This window comes from Culex pipiens, chromosome 2 (genome assembly GCF_016801865.2).
Source record: "Culex pipiens pallens isolate TS chromosome 2, TS_CPP_V2, whole genome shotgun sequence".
Taxonomy (NCBI): domain Eukaryota; kingdom Metazoa; phylum Arthropoda; class Insecta; order Diptera; family Culicidae; genus Culex; species Culex pipiens.
Genome location: NC_068938.1, coordinates 193,679,882 through 193,698,402, shown reverse-complemented (window position 1 = coordinate 193,698,402; position 18,521 = coordinate 193,679,882). Strand labels below are relative to the sequence as shown.

The 18,521-nt window shown below is 34.9% G+C and overlaps 1 protein-coding gene across 7 annotated transcripts in view; it reads left to right on the top strand.

Moving 5' to 3' along the window:
* LOC120415167 (G protein-coupled receptor kinase 1) overlaps positions 1-14,389 on the top strand; it is a 265,002-nt gene extending 250,613 nt beyond the window's left edge. For all 7 annotated transcript variants that reach the window (XM_039576611.2, XM_039576609.2, XM_039576607.2 and 4 more), the window contains one exon: positions 4,437-14,389. In XM_039576611.2, the coding sequence (XP_039432545.1) occupies positions 4,437-4,658 (222 nt within the window). In that variant the 3' untranslated portion in view covers positions 4,659-14,389. The remainder of the gene's footprint in view (positions 1-4,436) is intronic.
* Positions 14,390-18,521: the final 4,132 nt, after the last annotated feature.

The following is an 18,521-nucleotide window of genomic DNA, read 5'->3' as shown; positions in this document are numbered from 1 at the left end:
TTCCAAATTGCCTGTTCCATAATTGTGGGATGTTATTGTGCCTCCCACAATTGTGGAACAGCTGAATTTAACTGATATTTTCACAAAAAAAGTTAGCAGACCATTCATAAAACATTACTAAGCATGAGTTTTATTGGTTTCAGAATGTGAAGTCATTATTTTTTTAAAAATATGTACCCCTGGAGCGATAAAAAAGATTGTTTACATCGTAAGAAAAAAGTGTTCCAAATTTGTGGATTTTAAGGGTCAAAGTTTTTCTTCAAAAACTTGATATAAAACGTTAAAATTTGCAGTTGTTCGATACAGCATTCGAAAGATCACAAAACAGCTTTCAAATGAAGGTAAAAGCGAATCATTATGTTCAATTATCGATTTTCTATGATTTTTTGAACATTGGCCGATCTGTAAACTGTTCCGAATATGAGGGATGACTGTACTACCCTAAAGCCTTGTACAAATGTCACTTCGGATAAATGAATAACGAAAAAAAATGTTTTTCGAAAACAGATGGTAATATTCATCATCAGTTTCTAGCAAATTTTCATCAGGTTCACATTTTTAACAATTTTTTTAGGTAAATTACTCAACAAAGAGGTAAAATTCAACCAACAAAATTTTCAACTTTCCAAAATTCGCCTTTTTTTCATTGCACAGAAGTCATTTTGCATCATAAGTTAGTTCATACAAGTTTCCATATAATTTTGGCAGCTATTAATTCAAAAATATGTAATTTGAATATTTCATCGAGGGAAACTCTTCGGAAAAAACAACTCAACCAAAAAATTAAATGAACGATCGAAACAAACATTAAATAATACGAAATAACCTTTTTTTAAACTTCATTTTTTGTAAATATGTTTTAGATGACAACTATGCCACCTTTTGAGCTATTGGTTAAAATTAATTTGGCAGTGTTGAAAAAAGGAGTTTTTTTTCTTTTTGCCTTCCTTGAGGAAAGGCTATAAAATCACTCGAAAACTGAAGTTCTCAATTAGACCTCCTAGACCCACCTTCATGTATACCTATCGACTCAGAACCAAATTCTGAGCAAATGTCTGTGTGTGTGGTGGGATGTTGATCAAAAAATTTGCACTGGGTTATCTCGGCACTGGCTCAACCGATTTTGTCTGTTTTGGTCTCATTCGATCCGTCTTGGGGTCCCATAAGTCGCTATTGAAAATTATAAAGTTTAGTTAAGTACTTCAAAAGTTATGCTAAAAAACGATTTTAACAAAAGTCCGGAAGATTGTAAAAAGGGTGGTTTTTGTAAGAAAACCCGTCATGCTATACATTTTTAGAAAGGTAATAAAGAGACCTTTCCAACGCGACCAATACATTGAAGATCTGACAATCCTTTCAAAAGTTATTAGCACTTCAGTGTTATTTATGTACTTTTTGGAAGCCGGATCTCAGATATCATGATGAAAACGTTGTCCGGATCTATCATGCAACCTGTCGTTGAACAGGTATTCAAAATACCTTTCCAACGCGTCCAAAAAATTGAAAATCTGACAACCCTATCAAAAGTTATAAGCACTTAAGTGTTATTTATGCACTTTTTGGAGGCAGGATCGCAGATATTTTGATGAAAACGATGTCCAAATATATCATGCGACCTATCTTTGGATAGGTAATTAAATGACCTTTCCAACGAATGTGAGGAAGGCACCAACCACCTAAGGGTGGATTAAGTAACGTTTTTTACTTTATTTTTAGATGAAAAATCAAATTTGCAATCGAAATATATTTGTATTTACTTAACATAAATTTCGATATCGTGCGCTGTTTTCATTGCTACCTAAAATCTAGAGTTTTTTTTAAAGGTCCAGTAAACTATTGTCTTTCATGTGTAGGACATATTAAAAAAACTCAAAGACAATGTTTTTTTTTATAACGTGAGCGATTTTACCTGTATGATTTATAACCAAGCTTAACCATCTCTGAAAATATTTATATCGAAAAGATCAGAAAATTTCTTATTATTCTTTTAAATTGAACATAGGACCAATGGTTGCTGAGCAGCCTCTGAATGAAAAGCAAACAGAAAAAAATAAGTTTTGTTCTACATCATCAAAAAAGCGTTGAATGTTTAAGAGCGAGTTTTTCACCAGTGTGTAACAGGTCGTATCGAGGTGCTCCGATTTGGATGAAACTTTCAGCGTTTGTTTGTCTATACATGAGATGAACTCATGCCAAATATAAGATTGATTACGTGTATAGACAATAGAGTGTAACAAAAATGACTTTTTGGCGGGCATTCAGGGGTTTGTTCCGGTGGGCATACTGAGCCCAAATCCCAAATATGAGCTTGATTGGACGTAACAGGAGCTGGCGCTCCGCCCTTCAATTTTAAATGGGATTTAACCCGTAAAAAAAGATTTTTTCAAAAATGTCAATTTTTGAGGCATTTTGGCAACTGAAGCGTTTACCAAAAACATCACTGGCATGTAGACCAGATCCTTGCACATCTTTTGGTATATATAGCATTGAAGTTTGGAGCACCCTGGAGCTCGGTACAGACCTTCAAAGTTTGGCATTTTTTTTTTCAAAAAACCGGCCCCGGCAAAAAAGATATGCGTCGCGTTTTCTTACTCTTGTCTATTCCATAGTTATAAGTAATAATTTTTCGATTGAAATACGATGTAAAACACAGCTGAAAGGAACACCAAAACTCTGTTAGGTACCTAAATGAACTCATTGTAACTTGATTATTCACAAATAAAACCGAATTGAATTGATTTGAATTGAATATGCGTCGCGTCTCGCGACGCCCGAGACGCCATTTGATTTTGCTGGGACCGATTTTTCGAAAAAATGCCAAACTTTGAAGGCGAGCTCCAGAGTGCTCTAAACTTCAATGTTATATATACCAAAAGATGCGCAAGGATCTGGCCTACACGCCAGTGATGTTTTTGGTAAACACATTGGTGGCCAAAATGCCTCAAAAAGTGACATTTTTGAAAAAATCTTTTTTTACGGGTTGAATCTTATTTAAAATTGAAGGGCGGAGCGCCAGTTCCTGTTACGTCCAATCAAGCTCATATTTGGGATTTAGGCTCAGTATGCCCACCGGAACAAACCCCTGAATGCCCGCCAAAAAGTCATTTTTGTTACATCCTAATAGACAAACAAACGCTGAAAGTTTCATCCAAATCGGAGCACCTCGATACGACCTCTAGAACAAACCGAGCAAAATCAACAAATACTGCCCCTTAAGATTTCAAATTTGAAAAAAAGATTATCTTGCAATTTTCCGATCTTTCGAATACAAATGTTTAAAAAAAATTCAAATCAGCCTTATCATTTGATATGATCGAAAATAAGTGTTTTTTGGGCTCTTTCAAATTTTGATGTTCATTAAATTTTTAATTTTAAACTTTTTTTTAACGTTTTTCATAAAACATGGCCAAAAATTTGAATTTTCAAAAATGGTAATTTTCTCAATTAAGGTTTTTATGTGAAAAGTCCAATTACAAAAAAAAATATTTTTCTGAAATGTTCTAAACAATACCTACAACTTTACCGAAAACACCAAATCGATCAGAAAATCCCATCTCCAGATACCGATTTCCAAACATGCTCATTTTGTATGACCATTCCACAAAATTGTATTAAGACTTTTATGACTAATGATGCAAAATGGCTTCTTTTGACAAATCCAATGTTGGGACATAATTTCATCGAAATAAAAAAAATTCAAAAATGTGTAGTTGAAAAATGCAGAGAATAACCCTGCTTGAAAATGAAAGTTCTTAGTTTTTTTTTTTTTTTCGAAAAAACATCACAAAATTTCTGAAAATTGAATTGATTCAGATTCAAACTGCATCTAAAAATCGACCAATTTGCATTTGGGATGAGACGTTTAGAGTGGAATTTAGGACCTCAAAAATAACTGCTTTTGATGATGATTATTCCATCGCTGGTCCATGGCCAACTTGAATAATTTTTTTCTCACTGGCATCCGTTGAGCATAAAGAGCCTATATGGAGAGGCGAAATGTCACTATCAAGGTTCCAATCGAACTGTCAAATCGGGGTTCCAATCGAGCAACAAGATCATGCAAGAACAAGGTTGGAATCAATTTGAAATAATTTTGGCAAAAAACGAGACTTATAACAATTACAAGTATTGTAAAACTGTTGTTGATAATAATCTGGTAGTTTTTGTTTATGTTTGTGCTTGTTCGGTACAAAAAAAGTGCCAGCACCAAAGAAAAACTACAAGTTTTTCAACCTTAAATTTGAATGACTTTGGGTGTTTGAAATTTCTCCCAGAACATTTCATTTCCCTATGTAGGTCCCTAGTTGAGCAACCCAAGTATCCATAGTTCATTGGTGGGGTAGCATGGTCCACCGTAAGGTTTCCATGGAGCAGCACGGTAATTTACAACTCCATATTCTAATCCTCACCGCTTTTTCTCCATTTCTTCCAACCAGGACGAAATCGGCCTCAAGGAGTGGGCCCTGTCGCTGCGGTCCGCCCACAAGGAAAGCCAGGAGCTGCTCGGGTCGATGGCGAAAAAGGCCGGCAAGATCTACGGCACCGAGCGGGACGCGTCCAAGGCGAACGTCCTGATCTCGTCGGCGGGCGCCAACTCCAACTCCAATTCCAACTCGACCGGCAGCGCCCAGAAGGGTGCGAACGGGTCGTCCAACTAGCGGTTACTGCTGCGATCTCGGTCCTGCTTCATAGAACCGAATCGTCTCAAGGAACCGCTGCTGAAGATGAAGTGCAAGGACACTTAAGGAGGGCGGCAACGATTCTTCATTTTAGCGCGGCCTTAGTTAGTCGATTGGTTTGCGAGGTTAGAAGAGGGGAGAAACTATTTATTTTGTATTTCAGTGCATTTTGGGAAACCTAGTTTAAAGTCTTTTTTTGAACTGAAAAAAAAGAAAGAAAAAAAACGGGTGTTTCATCGAAAGATGACGAAATTCGACGCGACTAATGCAAACAAAACAATGAAAACAAAAAAGAGGAAATTTGTTTTCAAACAGTGATATGAGCGAATAAAACAAATAAACAAAGTGTTTTAATCGTAGCAGTTACAATTATATACAAATTAAGCTAAAGAAGCAATGATGTGTGTGTGTTTGTTTTTGTGGAGAACAACACAGTAGGCGTTGTGTACAGTTTCGATACTGGCTAGAGTGTGTTTCGTTTTCCGTAATTTATTTATTAGTAATTCTTTAGGTTTTTAATATATTTTTCCGCGAATTTTAAATATTGTCCATCCAGTTCTTATGTCAAAAGAAGCCTTTTTGGTATAACCTTTTTCCATGCAAATCTTCATACAATCAAATTTCGTTTTGTCAACCAGGGTTGCCAGGTCAAAATTAAACTTGTTAAATGCCACAAAAAAGCGGATTTATTATGGAGATTTTCAGAAAACTGAAAATTTGACCTTTTCAGGGCAAGTTTTACCTGATTCTTTTTGAAAAAAAAAAATGTTTCAAAGGATTTTTGGTATCTGGTAAAACTTGTACGGAAAATGGTCAAACCTTCACTTTTCTGAAAATCTCCATATAAAATCAGCTTTTTGTGCTAACTATTTTTTGACAGCTGGAAAAACCCGTCTTAATTATCTGTATTCCTTGGCAGTCATGGGAAATATGCTCTCAATTTCGAATAACGATCGTTCTCTGAGCGAATAAATTTTAAGAGTGAGAGTCAAATGATAAGATGAGAGATCAACCGCTTAAGTCGCCATAACCATCTTTTCACTTGCGCTAACGTTTTCACAGCGCTTAAGATTTGAAATTGTTTCCAACTACCGGCAATAGGTTCTCTTGCACATGCTTTAGGTTTTCAGGTGAAAAATAATTCCGAAACATGTAATTTACTAGCAAGCGCTATAAAATAAACAAACCCCCTGAGTCACTTGACGTTTAAACCTATTCCCGTCGAAGGCTGAACAAAACCGAGGGAGATGCGAAGGCAAATAAAGAACAAAGGCCACAAAAGTGCGCTGAAAGAAACAAAAATGGCCGATAATAGAAATTGCGTTAGTAACAGGAAATTCTCGTCACACGAGAATAGACTTCCAACATATTTTTGTAAAAATGCTTGTAAAAGAAAAAGGAATAACTTTTGGAAAAAAGCCGAATTTAACAGAAATGTTCACAAAAAGCTGCTCTACTGGTAAATGTACTTGATTTTAGTAAATTTCAAGGAACATCCCGGATTATCGAGCATCATTCAGACACTACCGCTTAGAGTGATGGGAATGGGTATAAAAGTCTCATTTTGCGTTGCGTTCATTCGTTCGTGTGTAGACGAAGGAAAGCAGAATGTCAAAGTCAGACGGACGTAATGAAAACGAACAAATGGGCAACGTTAAATCTTTAACGTAAAACAACATAAAATTCAGTAAAAGTAACACAAATTCAATTTTTTTTTTACTCTTTGTCATGAATGGGGTTACAAACCAAGAAAATTGAAAATTTATGTTAGCGGTATTTTCAGCATTGAAAATTGCTCTAATGATTCTGACTGTCTTTTGAGCATTACTCAATAGCGACTGGAATAAGCGGAAATGTCAAATAAGTGAATGCTGATAGTTTTTTGCTATCGTTTACTAATGATTGACTTTCTTCGTGAATGTTGTTTAAGTATTTAGCTCAAATTTGTACTAAAAAAGATGTTTCCGGAAGTTCGAAACAATTTCAAAATGTTTGTATGAATGTATGTTCAGTCAAAGTGTTGAGAAATGGCTCTTCAAAATTGAAAAGTTGATCAAAAGTTAATGGAGTTAAATAAATTTAGGCTAGTAATGTCTATTTCAACCGCAAATTAAAATTTTTAGCATTCAAAAGCATGTTAAAAATTGGAAAAAATTAAAAATATTGTTCCGAAAATTGTTTTTTGGCAATTCGAATTTCGAACGCAATTTTGCCGAAGACAGCAATTTGATTTGAAGTACATTCTAATTTTGTATGATCAACCCGCAAAATTGTATGGAGACTTGTATGGAATCACTATTGACGTAAAAAGGTTTTTATCGACATAAGGAATGCGTGGACAAAATTTCACCAACATTTTGAAAAATCTAAAATCGTAGAAAATTACTCTTCTTCGGTTAGAAAGCTTCCATGGCACACTAGATCGGCCAAGTTAAAGATTGTTCGCTCTAGTGCAATCCATGAAAAGTGTGTGACTATTTTTTATTAGGTTCGCATTGACAATTTGAGTAAGAAAAGTCAGTATTGAAGGAGGGCGGGAACACGACGGAAAGAAAACCTAGGATTAGCTAATAAATGTGTCAATTTAGTATTGTACTTCTTTACACCGGAAGAAGTGGAAAATCAAAAGAGTAATAACTACTACTAGCGATGTTTATACAAGAAAAAAACTCCCCCACAAAAAATGATACAAAGAAATATCCCAACCGAGAGCCGCGAGGAGCAAACACACAATAAAACAAAAACTCTAAAATCTAATCAACCGTAGGGTAAAAGTCGATAATAAGTAGCGCAGGAAGCAAAACTCCCGTTTATAAATATGAAATTTAAGAATATAACAAAACAAAAAAACAAAACTGATGCAACCAGAAGCAAAGCATAGGCGTAACTATCCTAAAGTATTGTTAAACAGAGGACAAACATGTAAATGGTAGTTGTATTCGTGACACAACCCTGTTTTGCGTTTTTTCGATTTTTTTCTGTTTGGCACCGCAAATTTTCTTGTGCCCCCCAAAAAAAACACTACGAAAAAAAACCCTTTATATATGAGTGTGTAAATGGGTAGAGATAGTGTCACTACCACACTACTACTACTAAATCGAACGGAAGCGAACCGCTCTAGGAAGGAAGCCTTTTTCAAACAAAAAAATGTCTGTCTGTATGTGTGTGTGCGAACAATCTGTACAATTGCGGAAGCATACTTGTTGAGAATATATCGTTGTTTAAGCCAAAAAAATGTACTAAATACTAACCTAGGAGTTTAAAAACATCTTAGTAGTTTCCACCAAACATCCCCCGAGCGCGCGCGTGTGGTTTGTGTTGTTGACTGTTTACCTTTGTTTTATTTGTGGATGAGTAGGATGCGTTTCGGTTGCACAAAAACGAACAAAACGACACGATCACACACACATTAATGCATCACGTGTACTGCCTGAAATGGCTACGCAGCGACGCCATCTTGAAGCAGCTGTCAAAAATGTTGGACATTCGTAGATTTTTTCGACAAAATTAATCACTTCAGCTCTTAACCAAGGGAATGATGGAACGAGAGGAATCACAAATCCGCATAAATAATTTCAAGATTGTTCAGGTGTAAACCGAAAACTCGATCAAAAATAAAAGTGGAAGAATAAGGCTTTTAAATGCTTATTTAATTGTCGGACGCCGCATTGTTTAATCATTTTCTGGCGTACGTTCAATTTTGCAGTCCAAAATCAGTCATTAAATTGAAAAAATAAAACTATTTTTAAAATTTCTTTTCTTGATTTGTGTGCACCTACGTCGAAGGGCAAGATTGTTTACCTTTTGCTCTTTGGTCTGACTGTCTTGGTCTGACAGATTTAGTCTGACAGCTTTATAATGGATTTTGGTCTGGTCTAGGCGAGGGATATGACACAGCACCTTCCTGCTCTTAACAGTGGAGATGCCCTAAAAATAATTATTTAAAAAACTGTCTCTTTAACTGCTATGCAGCATAATGAGTATAAACTTCCGCCAAAAAAAATGATGTAGTTGATATATTGCGTTTTCGAAGTTAGCTTTGAATTCAAAAAATAAAACAATTTAAAAATAATATAAATCTAATATTGCTTCAAGCAGTAGAGACGCCCTAAAGCAGGGCTGTTGAACCTACGGCATGCGGGTCGGATCCAACCCGTGAAGTCAATTGTTCTGGCCCGCGACGCCTTTAGGAATTACCTTTTTAATTATTATAAGGCTTTCTAGTCAAAAATTTACTAGAACGTTCAAAGTATGTTTACATGACAGCTGGACGTTTGTTTGCATCAGGTTTCCTATCTCTTTTCAGCAAAAGTTTTTCATCAGGACACTGTGACGAGAAGTTCGTCATTTTTGGGTTCAATTATATTTTTTTCACTGGGCCTAGAAAGCCTTATTGGCCCTTCATGAAACTTTAATTAAACTTAATTAGTTTATTTAAAACAATGTTGTTTATTTTCAATCAATTTAAAATATCAAACTTAAACAAATATTGCCTAAAAAGCATGTTTTAGAGGTTATTTAATTTCCAATTCTATAAATTTAAATTTTATAAAAAAAAAACTTTTTTTGTATTCGTTCGAAAATTTCCCATTTCTTGTTAAAAAATAAACGTTGGAATATGTGTTTTCAAAGAGTTAACATTGAATTTTATTAGTTTTTACAATACATTTTCAAATAAGAGTTAAAAATGTTTTAACGGATTTTGTTTAGTTATTTGTAAGCCTCCGCTTACAGACAAGACCTCATGTAAGAAATAACTTTGTTGACCCATGCAATATGAAAAATCATTAAAAAAAATAATTTTTATTCTCAAAAAATAATTTTAGAAATTTTGATTTGGATTTTTCTTTGAATTTCTTTATCTATAAAGTTTTATTAGTTGGAAAAATTTGTGTGATATATTTTTCAATTCATCCTTTTATGGTTTTTAAAAAGATTTTTATCAGGTTCACCTGTCAGTGAGATTTAAGGAATTTTATCTGTATTTTTGAAATTTTTATTTATTTTGCTGCATACCTGCACAATTTATTTTTTTAGTGTTGCGATTGAATAAATTTGAAAAAGTATTTTGGTAAACAATGCTGCAATATTACTTTCAGTACTTGTCTCAAAAATAATTAATGTAAAAAATAATAACAAGATATCCGGCCCATAACCGCTTCAGGAAAACCTAAAACAAACAAACAAACAAACAAACAAAACTCTTTTTTTTCATTTTTTGCTCATTCAAATACTAGGCATTTTATCTGTCTGAAATGTTTTATTCTGTCAAAAACACTAGAAATTTGCAAATTATGGCAGATAAAAATGTTTTTGATTCTGATTTTTCATCAATCTGATTTATAAACAGCACCAAATAGTAGAGATGCCCTTAGAGTAAAACGATTTTTAACTTTTATCAGAAATTTTATAAAGTAGATATTTTTATAGTGTTGTACGATTTTAACACAGCTCAGTAATGTTACATTGTAATATCAAAAAAACAAAGGCTAAAATATAAATTCCATTTTGTTCCGAGCGGTAGAGATGCCTTTCTGCTTCCAATTGTTTATATTTTAATAACGTTTACATAAATATTTAAAAGGCCGATGAATACGCAGACTACCCAAACTGCATCGGCCGGCCCAGTGACCGCCTAAATTTAAACCAAATCCAAGCAATCGAAACCAGTGATCCCCGTGCACCGCGTTCAACCGCGTTCTCTGTTTTCTGTACTCGACCAAACACCAGCACCGCGTGTGCACGCGTACAAGCAAACTTAAACTCTGCCGTGTACAGACTGTACCCGTACACGAACCTCAAGTTTTAACCGAACCTTGCACCTCGGGTACAAACCCGGTGCAGGCCGACGACGCAGAAAAGAGACAAAAATAATTCCCTCACGCTCCCTCTGCTGTAAACTAGTGTTTCATTCTCCGCTGCAGTCACACTACAGTGTTTGCCGCAGAGAGAGTGAGAAGCAGTCATTTTTTCGTCTCTTTATACGCTCTTCGCTCGCACGGCGTTGTACCCGAGGTGTGCACCCCGTGTTTACACCGCGTGTAAACTTGAGTGCGCCGTGCGGGGAGAACTCGAACATGGTAGCCTGGTGTGTTTGAGATTCATCTGCACTGAAAACTTGTACGGCGTGTACGGCGTGCGTGCGTTTCGGGAAGACTGATCGAAACCATCAGTTTAAAAAAATGTAAACGGAAATGATCCCAGTCATGGAGTTGCCCTGAATGTATTATTTTATTATTGTTGAAATTGATACGTCAAAAGCGGTAGAGATGCCTTAAAATGTAGGTATTTATTTCCTGTAGCAAACTTCATTCAGCTCCAAAATATTTAATGTTAACTTTTTAAACTTCAAAACCCACAAAATTTAAAGAAATACATGTTCTTTTTTCAATGCTTTTTGAAAATTTACAATCGGTTCGAAATTCGATTTTTGGTGAATTTTAAGCCCGTCTAGAGGTGGGATTAGGTTAAAGGCTAATATGCAGATCGGAAGGAAAGGGGTCAAGAAACAGCTTTACGAACAGCAGAACAAAGGAGAGGGAGCGATTTCTTGGGGCTTTTCTTCACCCTCTCTGACTTGCTTGCGCTGCCACTGATGACCATTTGATTTTTTTCTTGACCGGTTCCTTCCGAAGTGCGCATACCGCTTAAAGAGGGTTAATTCGTAAAAATTGGTTTGTCAAAAGCGGTCGGGATGCCCTAAAGGCCGAACAGTTTTTGTCATTTGATGGGATCTTTTAATACATCAACCATTTGTTATGATTTTGCATCTCAAGTAACTCTAGCATAATAATGTAAACGGGAAGGACTGCTTCTTTACACTTCGTATTTAGCCTATCTACATTTTTATGCTTGAATTAAATATGAAAAATAAGGAACGCCACTTCCTTGAAACTGTAGAGATGGTCTATTGAAGTATTGATTAGAAACATAATATTTAAAATGGAATTAATCAAAGAACAACAAAAATTGCCATGCAAAAATTGACAGCTGCTTCAAATTTCGCGATTTATTTTATACATTATTTATTTATTTTTCAAAAAAGTTAAACACACCGTTCCAAATTCAAACTTTTATTTCAACGATCATAGAACCGCAATTTTTAAATAAGATCATTTTGCACCTCAAACTGAGCCAAAAACACGATCAAGATTCTTCCTCTTTCTCCAATTACCAAAGCCACACACACACACACACTCACAAGAGAAAAAAAGTAAATTTAGAAACAAAAGCGCACGAACAATCGTTCTTACCAATACTGGGTTTTTGTATCGGAATGGAAAATATAAATAAAATTTACAATTTCATCGAAAAAAAAAACACACACATTTCAACAACAAACCATAGTAGGCCACTTTTAACTCACCAACACTAACGCAACACACTTCTCACCAACACGATTTAGGTGAAATTAGTACACACTCAAACAAAACTCAATACAAGTTTCGTTAGTAAATAACAACAGTCCTGTTCTAGTGGAAGAAACGGTTGATCGATTAGAGAAACGAGCATCACTTATACTTAATTGCATTAATATTATAAATTTAGTGAACGTGTGGGGCACGCGAGAGTCAGAATAACAACAAAAGAAAACCAAAATGGGTCAATCATTAAAAACACAAAGATTTAATCAAGTTTAAACAAAAAAGAAGAAAACAGAATCGTATAAATTCAGCAGCTCACTGTTATGCAACACCAAGACTTTAGAGTAGATTTGATTTTTCGGTTCCTTCATGAATATCGTTCACATATATATTCGCATATACTCTGCATATGTATTAGTAAAAGAAACACACACACACACGCAACACACAAGATTTCTCTCCACCCTGGAAACTTACAGACATACACACAGAAGAAGGGGAAAAACACAGTTTATCACATCACCCGGGCGTAGTTTAGTAGACAAAGTGATAACTTTTTGGAATGATTTTTGTCTCAGTTATTTCGAAAACCGGCAACTTCTCCTCATGCTCGATTCCTTGCTGCCTACAGCGCCAAACTGCCTTCATGAAAAAAATGCACACTGTTTCAACCTTCCTGAAACATTTGCAATCAGATGTATACATTTATTTATTTATCGAAAAGAAGAAGAAAAAAAATCGTCACCGCATCCCCATCGAACTGCGATACCGATTTGTTCCAGTGTTCCTCTAGTGCGAGCGCGATTGCCCTCTAAGGGCACTTCCACCGGTCGTTGCGAAACTTGTTTTTATTTGAAATTCTGTGATCTATTTTGTTTGGCATTATTGTCGTGCGCAAACTACAATCAAGCATGAAATTTGAAATTGCACGATATTTTTTTCTTTTGAATCTGTCAAACGGAAATCACTTTTCAATTAACAAAAAAAAAAACAAACATAAATCGATTGTAAATATAGTCGCACAGATGCTAACAAAGCAAGGTAAAACTGTATAGATGAATGTTGTAAAATTCCGATGTTTCTAAAACAAAATTAACGTGTAAAATCGAAGCAGGCGGTGCGAGGGGAGAAATTCACCCACACCAGCCTGCTTGATCGCGCACACTCGTAAGCTAAGCTAAGAAAAAGAATATGCAAACTGACGTTTATCTACTGCATAGAATATAACAACCCCTGTTGCCATTAACAACTAATATTGTTATTATGAATAACAAGAGAAAGAGAGAGCGAGCGAGCGGAGTCTAGGGGAAGTAACACAAATTACGCAACACACCTGCATTAGAACCAAAACAATTACAATTACATTTGAATGTGGATGTGGAAATCGTAACTCCCTTTAGCAAGTTCGTGTTTTATATAAACAGTCAAAAAAAGAGAAAGCAAAACAAAACTATTTAGAAAAAAGTGTTGTTTTTTTTCTAAAAACTAAAGCAAATACAATGTGAAAGGGGTAAACACACACACACAAACCAGGAAACAATAAATAATACTTAGTACCAACCTAGTTAAGCCGAGAGAGAGAGATCATGCACGTTTTTTCGAGGGTGATGAGCAATTCATACGAAAATACATTCGCAGTTTTCATTCACACCGCAAAAAAAAACAAGAGATTTACTAGAACTGCACCTTTGAACAAAACAAAACAAAAGTCATTTAACCGAATCGTTGCATTTTGTAGAGAGGCAAGAGGTGTGGTGCGCCCCTCCCCCCACGCAAAAGTTCTTCCGCAAATCCACCGAGCGGAAACGCTGCTGCAAAAAAAAAACCGGAAGGCAAACAGAGGGACGCAACAAACAAACACACAGTGTTTGCACACCTTTTTTTCGTTCTTTTGATAGAAGCAATTTAACACACTGAAAACACACACACATACACACTTTTTATACACACATTCGCAGTGCGCAGTTATTATGACAGCAAAAGTGAGGAAAAGCGGTAGAGATGCCCTTATAAGCGAGCAAGCAAAAGGAAAAGAGAGGATACAAAAATACTGGTCATTATACTATTAATAAGAGATTTAAGAAGTTTAGTGCAAGAGAGCAGCGCAAAGGGCACGTGAAAATTCCGCCAGACTAATGGGAAAAAGAAAAAAGTTTAAAACCGCAAATTTAACGTGAAAAGAAGCGAAAAAAAGAAAAAAAACTAAACTTCTACATGGGTAAACTAGAAGAAAACGGTAAACAAAGGAAATCATGCATGAGCAAACGTGTGTGTGTATATACGAATGAACGGAAATGCACTTATGAGAACATTTTTAGATTAAAAAACCAACATTATAAAAGTGAAGGTTAGGCGAGTTGTCAGTCGCGTAGAACGTATCACAGCCCTGAAATGTTGCATGAACAATAGAAATGTAATTTATTGTTTCTCACAAATTTAAACAGTCTGAGAATTGAATCTTTTTTTTTGAGAATTGAATCTTATTAGCCATTTTTTTCGAATTCCGGAAATGAGCAATTCTCCACCAAAAACGGAAATTGATTTTATCTATAGTTTTTGAAGAGGCTCAAACTTTTTGGGGGCCTACCCTATGGCCAAAGAAGCAATTTTCTGACCGGTTTGGTGTTTTTCGGTAGGTGCTGATTTTTTAATTAACTGTTCAAATTCCCAAAAAATATCATTTTTCATTTTTCGAAATTTTATGATATGTTTTAGGGGACAAAAACCGCAACTTTTGAGCCAAAGAAAATAAGGACAAAAATTTAGAAAGAATTTTAAATTTTGGAAAAAAATAATTTTAATCGAAAATATGTTTTTACTTCAGTTTTTAATGTACATGAATTATTTTTTCAGTTCAGTTTTTGGATTTAGAAAAAAAGTTACCACTCCACAATATATTTGTTCCCAAAAGATTGAGGAAATTTTCAATAAAATTTCGTCTAAAATACATTGAAAATTGGACCTCTGGTTACTGAAATACAGCAAATATCAAGGCAAATATAATAAAAAGGAATAAGAATATGAATCTGGTACGTTTCGTCGAATGGACATTTCGCCGAATTTAAAAAAAAAAGATTCAAATTAAAGGTAAACAAAAATATAAAAACACCAAAATTATCAAAAGCTAAAACAAAGAACGATTCATGTTTGAAAAAATGCAACAACACACAGAAGTATTCTCAAACACTTTTTTAGTGTTTTTTATCCATTTCTTTTTCTTTTTAATTTTTTCCTTTTTCGTTTTCTCTTTGTTTTTAATTAAGCGAAATGTCCATTCGAAACGCGAAACGACATTCGGCGAAATGTCCCGCACCCTAAGAAAAAATATGTTTCCTAAGTCTTACCCAAACAACCTTTTATTAATATATTTTATATTTTTTTCTAGTACCAAAATCTCAGAAACTTTTGGTCCTATTTTCATGGTTATAAATTTAAACATTCGTAAAATTTTCTGATCTTTTCTAAAATATTATTTTTTTTAATTTTTAAATTAAGACTAGTTAAATTGCTATTTTTCCAGAAAGCCAGTTCTTTCAAAAATCATGACTCGGTGGCAACGTGTTTGTCCTTTTTTTATGGCTCAAAAGTAGCGGTTTAATGTCCCCTTAAACATATCAAAATTTCAAAAATTTAAAAATATGGATATCAGGTATTTTTTACGTATTTTTCCAGAATTGCCCAAGTCACTAAACCAATCAGAAAATTCGTTCAAAAAATACAGATTCCTTAATATTTATGTACCATTTTTGCAGAATTTTCGATATTTATAAGGACTATTTATTTAAAAAAAAAGGTACAGTCATCTTAGGGCGCATCGGAACTGCAGTCTAAATAGGGACAGTCGTTTTTAGAGCACTTCTACCCGGAGGACAGTACAAGGATTTTTTTGTCAATTTAAAAAAAAATCACAAAAAAAATTTCCCAAAATTCGTATTTCTATATTTTTAGATTTTTTATGTTTGAATTTTTGAGCCTTAGAGAGAGAAGTACGGCAAAAATGCCACCGAGTTATATATTTTTTTTAAATAGATTTTTTTTGAAAAAACTATAAATTTTACAAACATTTTTTTTACCACAGTTTTTATGTAAATTTTGAAAAATATTTCCAACGGTATAATCATAAAACGAAAATTCTAGTTCTAATCGAAACAAAATTTAGTTCCAAGCGAAAAAATAACCTTATTGCAGTTATTGCAATTTTCTTCTTCTTTTCATCTACTTCCCTCTCTCCCATATGTCTTCAGCCTGAAGCCCACCCCCCTGGCTACGGGCCTGGTCCCGGGTGTTATTGTAGTTTTTTGGCCGCTGGAACCTGTAAGACCTGTAAGATGTCTCCGTTTTCGGCATTGTTGTTCTCCGTCAGCGAGCTTAACTTGTTGTTGTTGGAGCGCCGAACCAAAAACAGCAAATACTGTCAACTGGGGCGAACCGGGACTACAGTCTGACTAGGGTTAACACGTTTTAGAGCACTTAAAAACTTCATATTTAGAAATAAATGTACACATTTGGTGCTCTGTATCATCTAACCAAAACTACTCAAAAATATCATTATATTAGACTACCAATTAGACTAAAATTCTGGAGCAACATTTGAAAGGGGCGGTACGACATTGCTCTTACGGCCTTTCGTCCCATTTAAACGCGTGTAATCAAAGGCCGTAAGAGCAATGTCGTACCGCCCATTTCAAATGTTGCTCCAGAATTCGCCCCAGATGACGGCAACACGACATTTTTGGCGCTAAAAAAGGTAAACAATCCCGCGCCGCGGTTTTGCCACCGCGCCGCACTTCTGTCAAACTAAGCAACCGGGTTGCCAGGTCATTTTGGGAAAAGTCGTGTCATGCGCGTTCAGAAAATCTGTGCACGTCTGTGCGCATACTTTGAGCCAAGTTCGAGCATGACATTTTTTTTCGATTATTATTTGTTTTTTTTTTTACGTTACTGTGGATTTAGCTCGTAGCTGGATTTTCTGGCATCTTCTCACGGTCATTGGAAACGATCGTGGATAGACCTAGGGGTTCCCAGTTGGAGTGAAAAAATTCAATTTATAGAAAAATTATGGATTAAAATTTAGCTTTTTTATCACTTCTCCGACATCAGGAATAATTGTTTGAACATGCTCGCAATTTTTTTATTCGGTCGGAAAAATATTATTTTTCTTGAAAAAACTTTCATTTTTAATCACATGATCACCCCTTATTCTGGCTCGATGCCGCCATCATGCGACCGGGTGCTCCGTTTGTTTGTCAACAAAGCTGCAGCTGGATGGTGAGACGAAGTGAGGGGGGAAGAGATTTTGACATTTTTATGCCCGCATCTGGCCCGCCGCCTATTTCGTCGGTCACTGAGCCGCCGGTCGTTTCCAGTGACCGAGTCCAGCTAGGAACTGATAGTACAATACCGTAAAACGGGGTGACTTTGATAGCCAGGGTGACTTTGATAGGTTTGCGATTTTTCCGCAAAATGAAGAATACAATTAAAATACGTAAGGAATGGTTCAGAAACATACTGACCGTGGTAGAGAAGTCTTCAAAGTACCTCAAGAAGAACTTTTCATAAATTTTTGAAAGGTTTATATAGTTATTTAACTATCGTTAAGAAAATGTTGATGGAAGTCATTATTTTAAACTTTTCAAAGTGTCATGATTTTCTCAATGAACATGATTTTTAATCGGAAAACGGAATGCATTTTCGGATTCTTTGGACAATTTTCCACTAGGAGAAGGTTAAATAAGTTTGTAAATATTAAATAATATGTGTTTTTGAAACACAATTAAAAAAGATCTCCAAATTTATAGGCAAATTCAGTTGAACAAATTTCATGTAAAATGTGAAAACTTGTCATTCGTGCTTCGAATTCAGTATAAAATGCAAAATAAATCGATAATTTTATAAACAAAACAAGTTTTAACAAATTTCAGGCAAAATTCCGACTTTTTTACATTTTTACCTGAAATTTATATGTATTTTGTTAAAAAAATTATAAGCTTAGTTAACTTAACATAAACATTGATTTTTTTTCTTACAAACTATGTCAGCTACTTTAGTAATGATACATTTAACGTACAAATAAAGTTTGAACATCTTAAATATGATTTTAACAAGAAAAACTTTGACTATCAAAGTCACCCCGGAATTAAAACTAAGAATTTTTAACGTAACTATTTTTCTAAACACTATTGAAAAAACGTTTTTCCAAAATAGTGCATGGACTTTGTGTGGCCTACCCCAGTACATGTTTTAAAAATAAAAATCTTGAGAAAAACCTTACCTGTTGGAAAATATTCTAAAAACAAATTGAAATCCTATCAAAGTCACCCCGGTTTACGGTATTTAATGAACATCTCAAGTGATGAGCGCAACAGGTTTCAACATTAACTTCACAATGACTCACTCTGGTGAAAACAAGCCAGCCAGCAACGCGGCTGATTAGATTCAATCTAATCCAATAATCCGCTAAATTGCCGTTCGCGCCGCG